Genomic DNA, 13,319 nt, shown 5'->3' on the forward strand with positions numbered 1-13,319 from the left:
TCTTAGTATCGACATAGTCATTCAAATTGATGAAGATCTTATATGGAATTATTAAAAGTCATAAGAAGCTGCATTCTAATATCCGAAAACAGGATGAAATCCGAGTCGTGGTTGGTCGCCGTTCAAATTTGTATAGACGGAGCCACATCAACGGAACTCACGACTCAATTTGTGAAGCGATTGGCTAATTGCCTAAAAAGACACATTAAATACGATAGGCCTGGCATAAAAATATAAGAGTACTGAGAAAGCCAGAGTGAAGACTAAAAGAGAGTGAGAATCGAGTAATACCATCACTCCAGTCAGCTTCCAGGGAGTCACTGGTCTAGGGAGCTACATCTGTCTCTCAATTTTGCCATTTTGATCGTAGGAATTGAACTAGGTACCTGATAGAAGATATCGGTATAAGCCCGTGAGAGATTGAGTGACGTATCATTGGGTCATCGTGATTCCATTACCTAGATACTTGGTGTTAACCTCAGTCACCTAACCTCTCTCTGTTCAGACATTACAACTTAGGTTTGACATCAAGTTTCCGATTCCTTTCAAAAACAAACGAACAATCAATCTACTTAAATTTGTTCAGTGAATTAGAACATGAAGTTCATTCTTCTAGAAGTTTGTGTTTGCAATTGTCATGCATATTCCCTCCTCCCTGTACGCGGAGGCGTGCATTGGAACAGCATTGGCTTACCTGGTCTCCTTTGAAGTTTCCTGCATTCTACAAAGATAATTTCATGTAGTTATTCGTAAAAGTTGATAGAGGATCTGTAATTGTCAACGACCTGCATATTTCTTTATTGGGCTGGTGGTTGTTGGTTCAAAACGCCATTCAACTCATCCGCCCTTTGCCAAGGCTGACTACAAACTCTCCAAGGCAAACATTTGTTCAGGGTCTGTGCTGGGCAATGTGACTCGAGTCCGTCCATGTTCAAGCTAAAGATGTTGAACAAAGAAAGTGTTCAAGATGTGCATGTGTGGACCAATGGAACAGTTGTTGGTTGTTTGTTCTAGGTCAGCACATGGTGCGAAGAGATTCAATGGCCTTTGATCTATAAATACCTAACTCCACGACCTAAGACCCAACAACCACCAACTTCAACTCAACGGGCTCTCGTGATCCCATACCCTCATTGTCAATCAACAACACTTTGCAAACCTCAATCTCAATTCACCTCACCTAGCCAATATGTTGAGCCCCTTGGAATACGATTCAGACCCATGGACAGACACTGATTCAGAAATCAACTCAGACGACCTCACGGACATCTGCTCAAACGACGGCTCAAACGATGGCTCAGATGGCGACTCTGATGACGACTCTGATGACGGCTCAGAGCTTGATCGTGATGTCTTTGGCCCTCTCGTTGACATTAGCGAGGAGTCCATCCTCGCTCTGGCCACTAGAATCGCCAAAGATGTGCTGCATGTTCTCCCGGGCAATGCAGAGCTTCTTAAAACAGTTTCCGGCTCCTACAACATCGTCCACATTGTGCAGCTAGAAACCGTCAAGCTCGTTATTCGAATCCCCGCTACAGGCTGGGGCTATGGAATGACAAAGGCAGCAGCAGATGCCCTTGCGTCGCAAGTCACAACAATGCGTTTCATCAAAGAACAAACCGGAGCGCCTGTGCCCGAGGTGTACAGCTGGGACCCAACCAACAACAACGAAATTGGTGCGCCTTTCATCTGCATGAGCTTTGTTACTGGAGAGACCGTGTCTAGTGTCTGGTTCAAAGACTCAATGGATGCCGAGGCGCGAGAACAGTTTCGTCTCAACATTCTGACCAGCATCGCAGCCATCATGGCTAAATTCTCTTCCATGACCTTCGACAAAATCGGCTCTCTCATGCAAGCAGAAGACGGTTCCATCTTTGTCGGTCCAGTGTTTGAATGGGATGAGAAGGACGATGGCAGTGTGCATGCTAAAGCTGGGCGCACATACTTCTCAACAGATGAGTTTATGGCGTGCAGCATGGAGCCTGCAACTAGAGACAACGTCTGGGGATATGCAGAGGCCAAAGTGCTCAAAATTCTCTTGGAGAACTCACCACTTCTTCATTCTCATTCTCACTTTGTTCTGTGTCCACCCGACTTTGATTCCCAGAACGTCCTTGTGGACGAAGAAGGAAAAGTGACTGGATTCATTGACTGGGATCATTGCCAGACGGTACCACGTCACCTTGGGTACGCCGCTTATCCAGGATGGATCACTAGGGACTGGGATCCTTTGATGTATGGCTGGCCCCATATGCCAGGCTTTGAGGATTCTCCAGACGACCTACAACGATATCGAGCGCACTACAACAAAGAGATGTGTAAGGAATTGTCAGGGCAAGGAGACTGTGCTCTTACGAAAGACTCCCACATTGCTGAAGCCGTCTTCATTGCGGCATTCAGCTCCATGAGCAGGCTGGAGATCTGTCGCAAGTTTGTTGAAGTCGCCCTAAATCTGCACAAAGAAGACAGTCTGGGTGTTCTTTTGGAAATTGGCGAGGGTGAGTTTGACAAAGAAGACTGGGAAGACTTGGAATACAAGTTGAAAGCTTTGGTCTGTCCGCCAGTCACACCCTCACGAGAAGGTTGAAAGGAGTTTAGATGGGAGACAAAGAAGCCTAGAGAATTGATTTATGTTCGTTTTTGTATAAGTACTACCTAGAGATGACACGAAAAGTAACTACCAAATCAAATCATATTGCAATCATTTGAACCACAAAAGAAAACACCCAAATCCAGTCACATAGCTGATAATTGAAACTATCATCATGCCATGCAAGCGACAAGGAAAACATCATTGGTAAGTAAAGCCCCAAATGGATGACTACAGAAGTTGACAAGACAGCCCTGTGTGCAATGAAAGTGCCAAAACCCGATGTGTGAAGAAACAACATCTCGCTATATGCGGTGGATGTAAATCTGCTTATTCAATGAAGCACAATCGCCGATGCCCCTATTGCTCCGACAAGGTGACCAAAGAGGCAAAGAGGCACGCGAAGGAGGATACCATCCAGGAGGAGGAAGAAGAAGGGTGAAGTACAGTGTATGGTATCTGAATGTGAAGAGGAGGAAGAAGAAGGGAAGTAGGGGAGAGGTGAAAGAGATGTGCAGTTTAGGAGATTTGGGTATAGAGTGGCTCAGTCTGGACTAACAGTAGTCTCTGCACTGAGCAAGGCTGCCCGAGCGAGTATCTTTCTTGCCTTTTGATTTACTATTAGAATTGCTTTTTGGATTGTTATTAGACTTTTTTTTTGGTATTGCTACAACATGTATTATGTTAAGGAGTTACTGCAAATAGCTGGTATATGTCAAGGCTTTCAGGTGTCTTGAATCCAAGTCTCATTGTTGTTATTCAGACTCTGCACTCAGCGACTAATTAACTAAGTCCAGGGCGCCGATTAAATTGCGTTGAACTGATGAGTTGATCCAAGGAGATGGGCCTCAATTTATCGGTTCTCTGTCTGGCTTGAAACCCCCAGGACAGTGGCTCCTCTATGAAGCCTTTGGAATTATCATGCGGTATGGCTTGCCGTTCGACTTCAAGACCTGCACAGCATTTCGATCATCTACTTTGTAAATAGAAAATATGAGTCTTTGTGATTAAACGAAGCGAAGTTTCAGGGCAGAAAAAGTGATAAGGGAACAGAAAGCAACTGGAAACCCCCTTGGTAGAGTAGTAACTGAAGAATATTTCGACTGACCGAGCTCTTTTTTTTTTTAAAAAAAATAAAAAAATAAAAAAAATAAAAACGAGAGCCAAGTGGCTAGAAGCAGATGAGACTATGATTTAGAGCTGGTACTTTGAAAGGATGAACTCGGTCAGATCCTCGAAAGTTTGTCTTTGCATCTTAAAGGAGAAACATCGTTCTCAGCAAAGCTCTGGTCGATGCTTCTGAAAACGCCCAAAATCCCGTGTATCGCCAGAATTAAAAAGAACATCTAACTAGCTACTGAGACTTTGGCAAATACTTCATCAGCGAGGTAAAGGGAGTTGTCGGTGGTGGCACCCTTTCTCAGGGAGGGCTGTTCCCCCACTACCTTTGGCGCTGGAAGCACACAGTATTGGTTGAGAAGTCATTAGGCATATGCTATCTATACAAAGTCACAGTTTGACTTACGAGATACTCAATGATTCGATAGCTGTAGATTGCACTTTTGCGCAAGAGAGGTTGTGATAGGTTACTTGACAAGTCGCACGATATACTTAGATCCCTGACAACTCCGGAGCTTTTCAGCCGAACTCACGTAGACGAACAGATAATGAAGATCTATCCTTTGAGAAAATTGCTTGCGAGAAACTCGACTCGTCCAATCAGGCAATAAAAACCACCATTACCCGGCGGGTCGAGAAGTCCCTTTGCCCCCCTCTCTAGAAGGGGGGTAGTTGACCCACGCTGGGCCAATATTACAGCTGGATGGCTTGTGTCTTATTGTGCCTGATCTTGTTGACCATGCTTCCCTGAAATGTAGCTTTCATGGCATGTGGAAATATTCCCCATTTTCCCGTACCAGAGGCAAATCTGTCATTGCATAGCGAGTCAGCAATCATGTAATGTTTTGTGTTCGACTGGTGTAGAGACCTTGCTTGCCATTGTAACTTTGAACGTTGCTGCGCGAACCCCACCGGGCTTGGGATCATGCTGTACAGTACAGGTGTTGCAATGATGTTCTTTGGCTGCATGTGAGACAAGAGCTCAAAGCGAGGATCAAGAATGAAGACTAGTTGTCCTTTCTCAACAAATCTTCCTTTGGGAATCAGATGTCCACTGCGTATAAATGCCTGGCTCTTTCGACATGCTCCACAGAATAAGCGTTCTCATGAGACCCAGTAAGAAGTTAGAATAAGATTACCTAGCTCAATTAGCTCACGATAAGCGAAAAGTATTTATAAATACGCAAGACTTGAATGGCTTAGATAGTATTTGGTAGCCCATGGACTTAGATTGGGTTGTTGAGTGTTGGCCGCTAGACGGCAACAAATGCGCTTCAAAGGGCGTCAGCCATATCTACCTTATACTGACATGGGGTGAGACTTTCTTAGCTAATGTACTGGTTGTCCTTCAGTCATTTGTGACTTCCCTTGAGTATGTCCTTACCGAAGTCTGACTTCACAATAAGAAGCTTCATGTACGGTACAGCGTAGGAGGATATTTACAGTTGGTAAATAAGCTCTTAGCTCTGAGTTTTGATCCAGTTCAGGCGCATCTAACTTTGAAATCAAGCTTCAGGTAATCGCCAAGAGTTATGAAGCTCACAAAAGCTTCTTTCTAGGGGGTTATAAAAAGCTTTTGGGAGCCGGTCTTCTCGTTGTGGTTAATTCTGCTCCCTCGATCTTTGACGACTCGAAACCCCACTTCACTAAAAACACTCAACACATGTAAGTGTCGCTTAGAAAGAGGAGGAGATACCGAAGACTAACGCAGCTTCTAGCACAAAGATGCTTCCATACTTGTGTAATGAGATCTGGCAGCTTGTATTCTCCAACTTGGAGGATACCATAGATCTCGATGATGGATCGGATCAAGGCCTGTATCCATTCCGCAAAGACACTCATATCCCAACTCTTACATCACTGTGTCTTGTCAGCCATAGGTTCTACAGATTGGCTAGGCGAAATCTGTATCGTACCATCTCAAGTGTAAATGTATCCAGGCAACAGAACAAGATGAAGATGGGATTACTCGCCCGTACGCTCCTTTCAAACTCGGAGCTAAGGTCGGAAATCCGTGCAATCGATCTGAGTCACTCAAGAGACTGGCAAACTTCCTTAGTCGACAGTGAGTTTTGGCCACCGTGCATTGAACGTGTTGAAATCCCTAGTCGACTCCGAGACCTACTGAAGGAAGATATAGACAGACACTCTACCACTGAGATTGAGACATGCTTGCTTCTGGCCCTCATGCCAAACCTTCGGATGGTCGCATTGACAGACCACCAGACAAAATCCAAGGCACTGACTTGGATCCTAGGGGGAGAGTTGAAGAATCCCCAACCTGGCATATCAGATCGACCAGAATTAGTTGCGAACTACCTCGGTCAACTAGAAGAAGTACACTGGTCGCCAATACCGTTCAAGCTTGGAGATTGGAGCAACTTTAGCATGGAACCCTTACTACTCCTTCCCAACATCAAGAAACTCTTCTTATCACCTTTCGAACCCTCCTTCATTATTAACAAATCCATGGCCCAAGACTTCCAAAGCGGGCTACAGAGTTTGAGAATCGATGCCGGTATGATCAGACCTGCCTTCCTACAGTACAATCTTTCTCGATGCAAGGCCTTACAGAACTTGGACCTGGATCTTACAGATTGCTACGACATAGAGGATACGGATTTGGCGGTGAATCTAGGAGAATTTGGAAGCGTTCTCAGAAACTTTGGACAGGATCTTGTCAGCCTAAAGTTGAGATTTTACGAGGACGAAGAGTACGCTCAACGCGAGATTGGCTCTCTAAAAGGACTTGAGCGCCTCCGACACCTTTCAGTTCCAAAATTTGTGCTTCTTGGTGCAGGCGAGGGCACAATCCCACTAACGGAAGCCTTGCCTGGATCACTTGAGACGTTTGAAATGGAATTCGTGGACGAGTACTGGCCGAAACATAGCGACACTAAGGCACAAGAGTCTGCTGCGGACGACGACGAAGTGATTCGCTTATTTAACAACAATCGATTCCCTAACCTAAAGGAGGTCGTATATGGTTGTTATATGAACGACCAGGACGACAGGCTCACCAACTTCACCAAAGTTAAGGGCTGGAGCGTCAAGAACACAGCAGAACTACGCTGTTTGACTACCACTGAGCCACGTTATCGGAGACTTGAATTGATACGCGGGGATTAGGATGGATATTGGATCTCCCTACCTAACGAGATATGAAAATGTGGCTTGGAAAGAAATGATCAATTTGAGGAAAAGCAAGCAGACTGTTGTGTGACAGATTCATTGCATCACGTCTCTACGAGTAACCGGTGTGATACACACGAGACATTTCAGCTGAGGAAAGAGGAAAGAGACATCTTTAGAGAGAAAGCGGTGTAATTGGCGAATACGTAAGGTCTCATTCCAGATTACGGCAATAGTCTTGATTTGGTCGCAGCCTGCCTGTGAATGATGTGACTCTGGTGATACCCTACCTATCGTGTGTTACACAACATATGTACCTAACGTAAGTACCTTTAGTACTTAAAGCAAGTATGAGCTGGCAGCCTGCTCATAATCCATTGGCATCCAACATCTTCTCTGCCCTCATTTCCATTCCACTGTACCTCAATCACTACCTCAATCACCATCGCCATGATGCAGCACATGCCCAACGAGATTTTGGCTCACATCTTTTCCAACCTTGAGTGCAAGGATGCGGAAGATGAAGAGGACCCCAAATCCTCATATTCGTCACTCTTGTCCCTGAGCCGCGTTTGCAAAAAATTCCGTCCGCTTGCGGAGGCATCCCTTTATACAAACATTTTTCTCCTTGAGGAGGACGACGGTCGACGATGGCAGCAACTTGCAACAGACCTACAGCGAGATCCTAAACTAGGTCTCAACACGAAGCAGCTCTGCATCGGGAGGTTCGATCACATAGCGTCCCCTGATCTTATTCACAGCCTGGCCAAGCATTTCTTAAACTTTTCCCTATCAACCGACTGTGATAGCATTCCCCCAGGTCTCAGGACTGTCATACTGCGCGAGTTGGAATCCGATATATGGGATAGGCCATACCCAAGTTTGCGAGCGCTCTTCTTGCTTCTGATGCCACGTCTGCAAAAGATCGACCTGACACTTAACGACATGAATTCTATGCCGTTTCTTTTGAGTGAGAGATTCAACCGTGACGAGGACTACGGTTGTGATGGACTTGAGAGCGACAAAGGTCGTTCCCGCCATGACCTTGTCCCCAACACGCGCTATTTCCGCGATCTCGAGACGGTAGCTCTCAGAGTCGGTTACGACTCGCCGAATGCGCCGCCAACACGAGCGAGAACCTTGAGGGGCCTTCTGTACCATCCAAATATCAAGGCCCTGAAACTTGACGGCTTTGTACTGTTGCGCGGTTCTTGTATAGGTTTGTGTCATAGCAATGTGCCTAGCAACCTGACAAGTCTCGACTTTGACAACTGCGCGTTGACACCCTATTTACTCAAACGCATCTTGGAGAGGTTCAGAAATCTCAAACATCTCAATTTGGCCCTTGAGGGCTTTGGAGGCCATGACGATCCTACAAGCAATCTTGAGGACTTTGGTTCCGTTCTGAGAGAGTTTGGGCAGAATTTGGTCGAGCTTTCAATATCGAAACCAATCTACGATCCTCAGTTAGCCGGGCCACATAACTACGTCGGATCTCTCAGAGAACTGACAGGCCTTAGACATCTATACATTGGCAGGCTCAACTTAGTTGGATCCACAGGTGAAGGTACAGAGCAACAGATAATGCTACATGACGCCCTCCCCCAGTCATTGGAGATTCTCACTCTTGAACCAGGGGTGAAAGGCTGCTCGTGTGACTTGAATATAGTCAGACAGACGGAGCAGCAAGTTTGTAATATGCTCAGGCTCCGACAAGCCCCACCGACTCTAAAACAAGTCCACATGAAGCCGCCGCCGGGGCCGGAGGCGCGAGGTCATCAAATGCATGAAGTTGTTGAATTGGGAGGCTGGCAAATCGGAAAAAAAGGTGTATGGGTGCGGAGAAGAGGAAATCCGGGGTTCGGCATGATACATTTCTTGGCCACAGCGACTCGGGTTGAATAAGGTAGTTCTAGAGTACAAGACCCGAATGTACCTGATCAATTACACAATCAATATGAAGCCTTTATTGCTCCGAACATCTTCTCTTTGTTTTTACCTTTGCTGGAAGGGTTGAGTTTACGAGGCTGGTTACAGTATAGAACCAAGATATCATTTCGGATACTGTGAATAGACTCGTTCATTATTTCCGTCGACTTGCCGAGATCTTGATAAGATATACAAAAACTTAAATTATTTCCGTCAAACTAGATGAAATTGAACATACAGTTCCACCTAAGAAACTTCAGCGCTGATTCGTTATGGTTCTCTCGGTAATTCTCAAAGCTGAGTCATGACCTAGCCCATCGGATCACCACCAGAGCTTAAACATCGAACCACTACCATCTTCCTCAGATAACGAGCCCAAATGGAGAGCGCACTTCCTAAACTAAGATCAATTGGATCTGCCCGGAATGCTAGCACATTGATACGGGCAGCATCTTGTGCATCTTGCTGTTCTTCGTCATCGAGGAGCTTCACCAGCTTAAACCGCCCCCCACCAAACTACCCAGGCCATGTTCCTCTAACGAGAGTTGAACGGGCTGGGCTGGCCATTGGAGCCAGCGTCATGTCTTTTTTCGATCCCTATCGCCATGGTATGTGATTTGTTCCCTTATATAACCCTTCTGTTTTCCTGGCTGACCTCCCTTAGACCTCATCGCCGCTACCGGCGAAGCCACTGCTACACCCTACTTTATCTACCGCCTTCGCGACGCCATGCTTGCCGACCCAACCGGCCGTCGTATCCTCCGAGCTCGACCCCGAATTTCCTCAAAAACCCTCTCCCTCGAAGCTCTACGCGCACTGCCCGAAAACTCCGTTGGCCGCGCCTACGTAGGCTGGCTCGATCGCGAAGGCGTCTCCCCCGACACCCGAGCTACAGTGCGGTACATCGACGACGAAGAGTGCGCATATGTCATGCAGCGATACCGCGAGTGCCACGACTTCTACCACGCTTTGACTGGCCTGCCCATTGTGCGCGAGGGTGAAGTTGCTCTCAAGGCTTTTGAGTTTGCCAATACTTTGCTTCCCATGACCGGGTTGAGTATCTTTGCGGCTGCTACCATGAAGAGGAGCGAGAGACAGCGATTCGCCTCGATATATCTACCCTGGGCTCTGAAGAACGGAGCACGGAGCAAAGAGGTTATCAATGTATTCTGGGAAGAGAGACTTGAGGATGACGTTAGTGACTTGAGAAAAGAGCTGGGTATTGAGCAACCGCCCGATATGAGAGACATTCGAAAGAGGGAGAGGGAGGAGAAGAAGAGACTCAAAGAACTGAGAGAGCAAGGGCTATAATTCTCTGCTGGTCCTCTTCCATCTAACTTCTCGTATAATACTTGTACTTTACTGTATTAAAGGTGTCACATATTAGAATTGCCAATTAGCGTTGTTATTGAGGCCAAAGTTATTGTTCCAGAATCCGACTGTGAAGTAAATTGAATCATGCACATCATCAAACCATACAGGTTGAAACCCCGATCGGCGTCCTCAGCAATCTGAGGAAAATTTCCCAGGTTCTGCACCGAGCCATCACATTCATTTTGTTTCCTTTCACTCGAGACAGAAAAGCAGGTCCCGCCTACGAATTTGCCTTATTTCCTCGCTCTGATCTTCAATTCCATGGTATCACAAGCACCTCTCACAGGTCCAAATCGTCATCATCATCCCACGCCTTGCGTCTGCTCACAACAATCTTCTCTTCCTCCTTGCTCTCCGACATAGCATTGAGAAGCTCCTTGAGTTGCTCTTCAGTGACCTTCTGTCGTAGCTGCCCTGTCTGCGCAAGCGTGATAAGTCGGTTCTCAATGTCGGCGGCGCGCTCCTCCTTCACAAGTCGGATACGGCCTAGACGGTCGGCGGCTTCGGGATGGAGGATCTGGTTGAGGATGTGTTGGCGAGCTTCATTTTGCTGTTGTCTATTTAAGGTCAGTAAGAAAGCATCGCACGATATGGATCGAGATAACTGACTGGCGCTGCTGCTGTTGTTCCTGACCAGAAGAACCGCCTCCACTGCCACCAGCCTCAGCCTTCAGTTGCTCTAGACGAGCTTTTCGTAACTGTGAAGAACATCAGTGATTATTTCTCGATAGAAGCCACGAGAGTGAGCTACCTGTTCTAGCTCTGCGTCATCCATGATCTTGATACGTGACGTTGTTTAACGGTTTTGTAAGTCGCGAGATCAGCCCAACGCCGCGGGGTTGCTTTGCACATCGTAGGAGGGGCATTTGGGTTACGTAAGCGAAATCAAGCAACACATTAAACATCATGATACTCTTGATTTGGTGTCCATATTCTGTTAATAAAGAAGAAACTGTTGACCATCTTCAGTTTGAATAGTTAAAGTGCTATTTTAAGAATATCCAATTATATATAGAATGCTCCAAGCGCCAAGGATGCAATTCGTCAATGCCCTATTCTACAAAAAGCCATTTCTTAACATGCGCTGCTGAGTCTTCTTCCTAACATCGTTTGGCGATGCCTCCTGGACTGGTATGATGGACTGTAACTTTGCCAATTGTTCAGCGCGACGGGCTTTGATCATTTGCACCATCAGTTGATTCGTTGGTGTGTCTATGCCGAGAATCTTGGCTCGCTTCAAGAAGTATCCATTCTGATAGTTCATGTCTGTTTGTAGACCCTTGTTGATGCGCTGCAGCAGATCACTAGGAGCCTTGCTCTTGCCAGTAATGCGGCGGTAGCAGAACTTCTTCAGACCTTCTCCACGGAGAAACTTTATGAGGTCTGGCGAGTCTTTGACCTCGGGCATGTTCTCCGTCACCAGAGCCATTTCCGCCAGAAGCTGATTCATCATCTTCTGAGCAGATCGATTGTCCATCAGACCTTGGTATGGGAGGTCAAGGAGCACGCAGACGGGCTCAACAGCAGCTGTGAACATCATGGAAGGCAGTTTGAACCTTAGCCAGTGCTCATAAGTGCTGAAAGTTGTGTTAAGCTCTTTGACCCTTTTCAAAGAATGCATCAAACTGGGCTGCTGCTCGGCGGGGGTATAGAGCTCTTTCTGCGCATTCAGTATCGGATCGGCCTTGGTGAAAATTGTTCGCCCAGTCTTCAACTGCTTAACGGAATCCCTGTTCCGGTTGAAAACGAGCGCGTGCGACATATGGCCCAAGTAAAAGTTAGGCTCAGGCTGGGTTCCGTCAAAAATTTCCTCGCGGACTCGCTCGAGAACTCCCATGCCATCATTAAGAAGACAAATCGATGTTTTATCGTCGATCCGGTCTTTGACTGAGACGATCGCCTTGACAGCTTCAAAACCACGGCCGGTAACAATCAACTCATCGATATGCGAGCGGTCAGGTTCAGGTACAACTTCGTGGATTGGCTCGTTCTTGTCCTCGGGCATGGCTGCATTCTTCTCGGCAAACGCATTCTTCCTCGTTCTGTCACGTTGAACCTTTTCGACATTTCGATATCTTGACTTGGGCATTTCGCGAAATGGTACCGTCTCAACCGAATCGTAAACACTGCATAGAGCGTGGGCGATGAATCTTGACCTCACATCTTCGCCCAGGATATGAATTTTATGTACGGGTCCAGATTTCGCTGCTTCAGCTGGAATGACAACCGAGGGGACGTAGAATTTCGACGAAGGGCTTGTTGACGTAGGTGTCACCGATCCGGCTTGGGTACCAGAGCTTTGCCATGGCCGTGATGGCGCACTGCCCAGTTCTGGGGGCACGGCCTCTGGTTTCTTTTGTTCTGTCGGTGGCACTGCCGAAGCAAAGAGTCGTGTATAGCCGAAATTGAGCCTATTTCGGAGCCATCGGGTCGATGTCCTCGCTATTTGAGCGGTCGCCCGCGGTTGCATTAGAATTGCCAGCTTGACGGTAGTGATCGGGTCGTCGTGAAGAGAAAAGGTGGCTCAAAAGCCGAAAGATCGGTAGTTTATTATGCGCACACGCGCATCCGGACTCGAGCGAGAAGCGATGAGGTCTGGCCTGTGGGACACGGCTTTTGGTAAAGTCGCTTAGAGATGCGTCGGGTTTCTTTCTCGTCAGGTTGTGAAGTCGTTGAGTTGACTTAAAGGTGGTGATATCGATAGCAGATTGGTGATGCATTGAAAGAATGACAGAGGCGAGCCCGTTTTTTTCCTTTAGCTGGACTTAGACCATGGCCAATTAGAGTAACAAGAGCCTAAGTTTTCGATCTTCAGTGGTGGGGCTTGAAGTATCAATAATTGGCCAATGGGTGCTCGTCTCCGATATCGTTCGGGCTGATACCGAAATCAGTGATACTGAAAGACTACAAGCATCATGAAAAAGAAATGCTAGTAACTAAAATCATAGAAGCTGAAAGAGCTTCGCAACTTATGAAGAGCTTACACTTTCAACACTCACTTGTTTCTTTCAGCCCAAGGAAGTTGAGATTTCGTCTACATACGCTACCCTTTAGTTGCATGACTTCGCTTCATGAATGCCAAAGTCGCTAAGCCTAATTGGGTCTCATGGTTGACAAGTTTCTGCGCCTGAGCGAAGTCTTTCATGCGACGATGTGAACATCTCAACATTGCGCC

At 46.7% G+C, this 13,319-nt stretch overlaps 6 protein-coding genes across 6 annotated transcripts; 4 read left to right on the plus strand and 2 right to left on the minus strand.

Annotated features, from left to right (window-relative positions):
* Window positions 1-1,189: 1,189 nt before the first annotated feature.
* BKA55DRAFT_502022 (kinase-like domain-containing protein) lies at window positions 1,190-2,587 on the plus strand (the record flags this gene model as incomplete). The annotated part of the gene is made up of 1 exon (XM_046186885.1): window positions 1,190-2,587. The coding sequence occupies one exon, from the start codon at window positions 1,190-1,192 to the stop codon at window positions 2,585-2,587; it is 1,398 nt and encodes a 465-aa protein (XP_046053525.1).
* Window positions 2,588-5,219: 2,632 nt separating this feature from the next.
* On the plus strand, window positions 5,220-6,838 carry BKA55DRAFT_502779 (uncharacterized protein; the record flags this gene model as incomplete). Its single annotated transcript, XM_046186951.1, has 2 exons — window positions 5,220-5,374; window positions 5,428-6,838. Coding segments are annotated over 2 exons (1,566 nt in total), but the record flags the coding sequence as incomplete, so codon positions are not given.
* A 453-nt stretch (window positions 6,839-7,291) lies between these two features.
* BKA55DRAFT_534754 (uncharacterized protein) lies at window positions 7,292-8,746 on the plus strand (the record flags this gene model as incomplete). Its single annotated transcript, XM_046189623.1, has 1 exon — window positions 7,292-8,746. One exon carries the CDS (start codon window positions 7,292-7,294, stop codon window positions 8,744-8,746), a length of 1,455 nt encoding a protein of 484 aa, XP_046053527.1.
* Window positions 8,747-9,149: 403 nt separating this feature from the next.
* Window positions 9,150-10,081, plus strand: BKA55DRAFT_503386 (coenzyme Q biosynthesis protein Coq4-domain-containing protein; the record flags this gene model as incomplete). Its single annotated transcript, XM_046187003.1, has 2 exons — window positions 9,150-9,378; window positions 9,435-10,081. The coding sequence occupies 2 exons, from the start codon at window positions 9,150-9,152 to the stop codon at window positions 10,079-10,081; spliced, it is 876 nt and encodes a 291-aa protein (XP_046053528.1).
* An 85-nt stretch (window positions 10,082-10,166) lies between these two features.
* On the minus strand, window positions 10,167-10,952 carry BKA55DRAFT_557032 (PDCD5-related protein). Its single transcript, XM_046191756.1, has 3 exons — window positions 10,896-10,952; window positions 10,754-10,842; window positions 10,167-10,701 (listed from the first exon to the last, which is right to left on the minus strand). Exons 1-3 carry the CDS (start codon window positions 10,917-10,919, stop codon window positions 10,425-10,427), a joined length of 390 nt encoding a protein of 129 aa, XP_046053529.1. The 5' UTR covers window positions 10,920-10,952; the 3' UTR covers window positions 10,167-10,424.
* Window positions 10,953-11,058: 106 nt separating this feature from the next.
* On the minus strand, window positions 11,059-12,917 carry BKA55DRAFT_557033 (ketopantoate reductase PanE/ApbA C terminal-domain-containing protein). The gene has a single exon (XM_046191757.1). It carries the CDS (start codon window positions 12,612-12,614, stop codon window positions 11,202-11,204), a length of 1,413 nt encoding a protein of 470 aa, XP_046053530.1. The 5' UTR covers window positions 12,615-12,917; the 3' UTR covers window positions 11,059-11,201.
* Between the last annotated feature and the right edge of the window lie 402 nt (window positions 12,918-13,319).

Source organism: Fusarium redolens, assembly GCF_020744475.1.
Source record: "Fusarium redolens strain MPI-CAGE-AT-0023 chromosome Unknown BKA55scaffold_3, whole genome shotgun sequence".
Lineage (NCBI taxonomy): Eukaryota > Fungi > Ascomycota > Sordariomycetes > Hypocreales > Nectriaceae > Fusarium > Fusarium redolens.

Coding starts and splice junctions, on each gene's coding strand:
- BKA55DRAFT_557033 (XM_046191757.1), bottom strand. CDS start 12,614: ATGCAACCGCGGGCGACCGCTCAAATAGCGAGGACATCGACCCGATGG.
- BKA55DRAFT_557032 (XM_046191756.1), bottom strand. CDS start 10,919: ATGGATGACGCAGAGCTAGAACAG. Junction 10,843..10,895: donor ATGACGCAGAGCTAGAACAG/GTAGCTCACTCT, acceptor TGTTCTTCACAG/TTACGAAAAGCTCGTCTAGA. Junction 10,702..10,753: donor GAACAACAGCAGCAGCGCCA/GTCAGTTATCTC, acceptor GACCTTAAATAG/ACAACAGCAAAATGAAGCTC.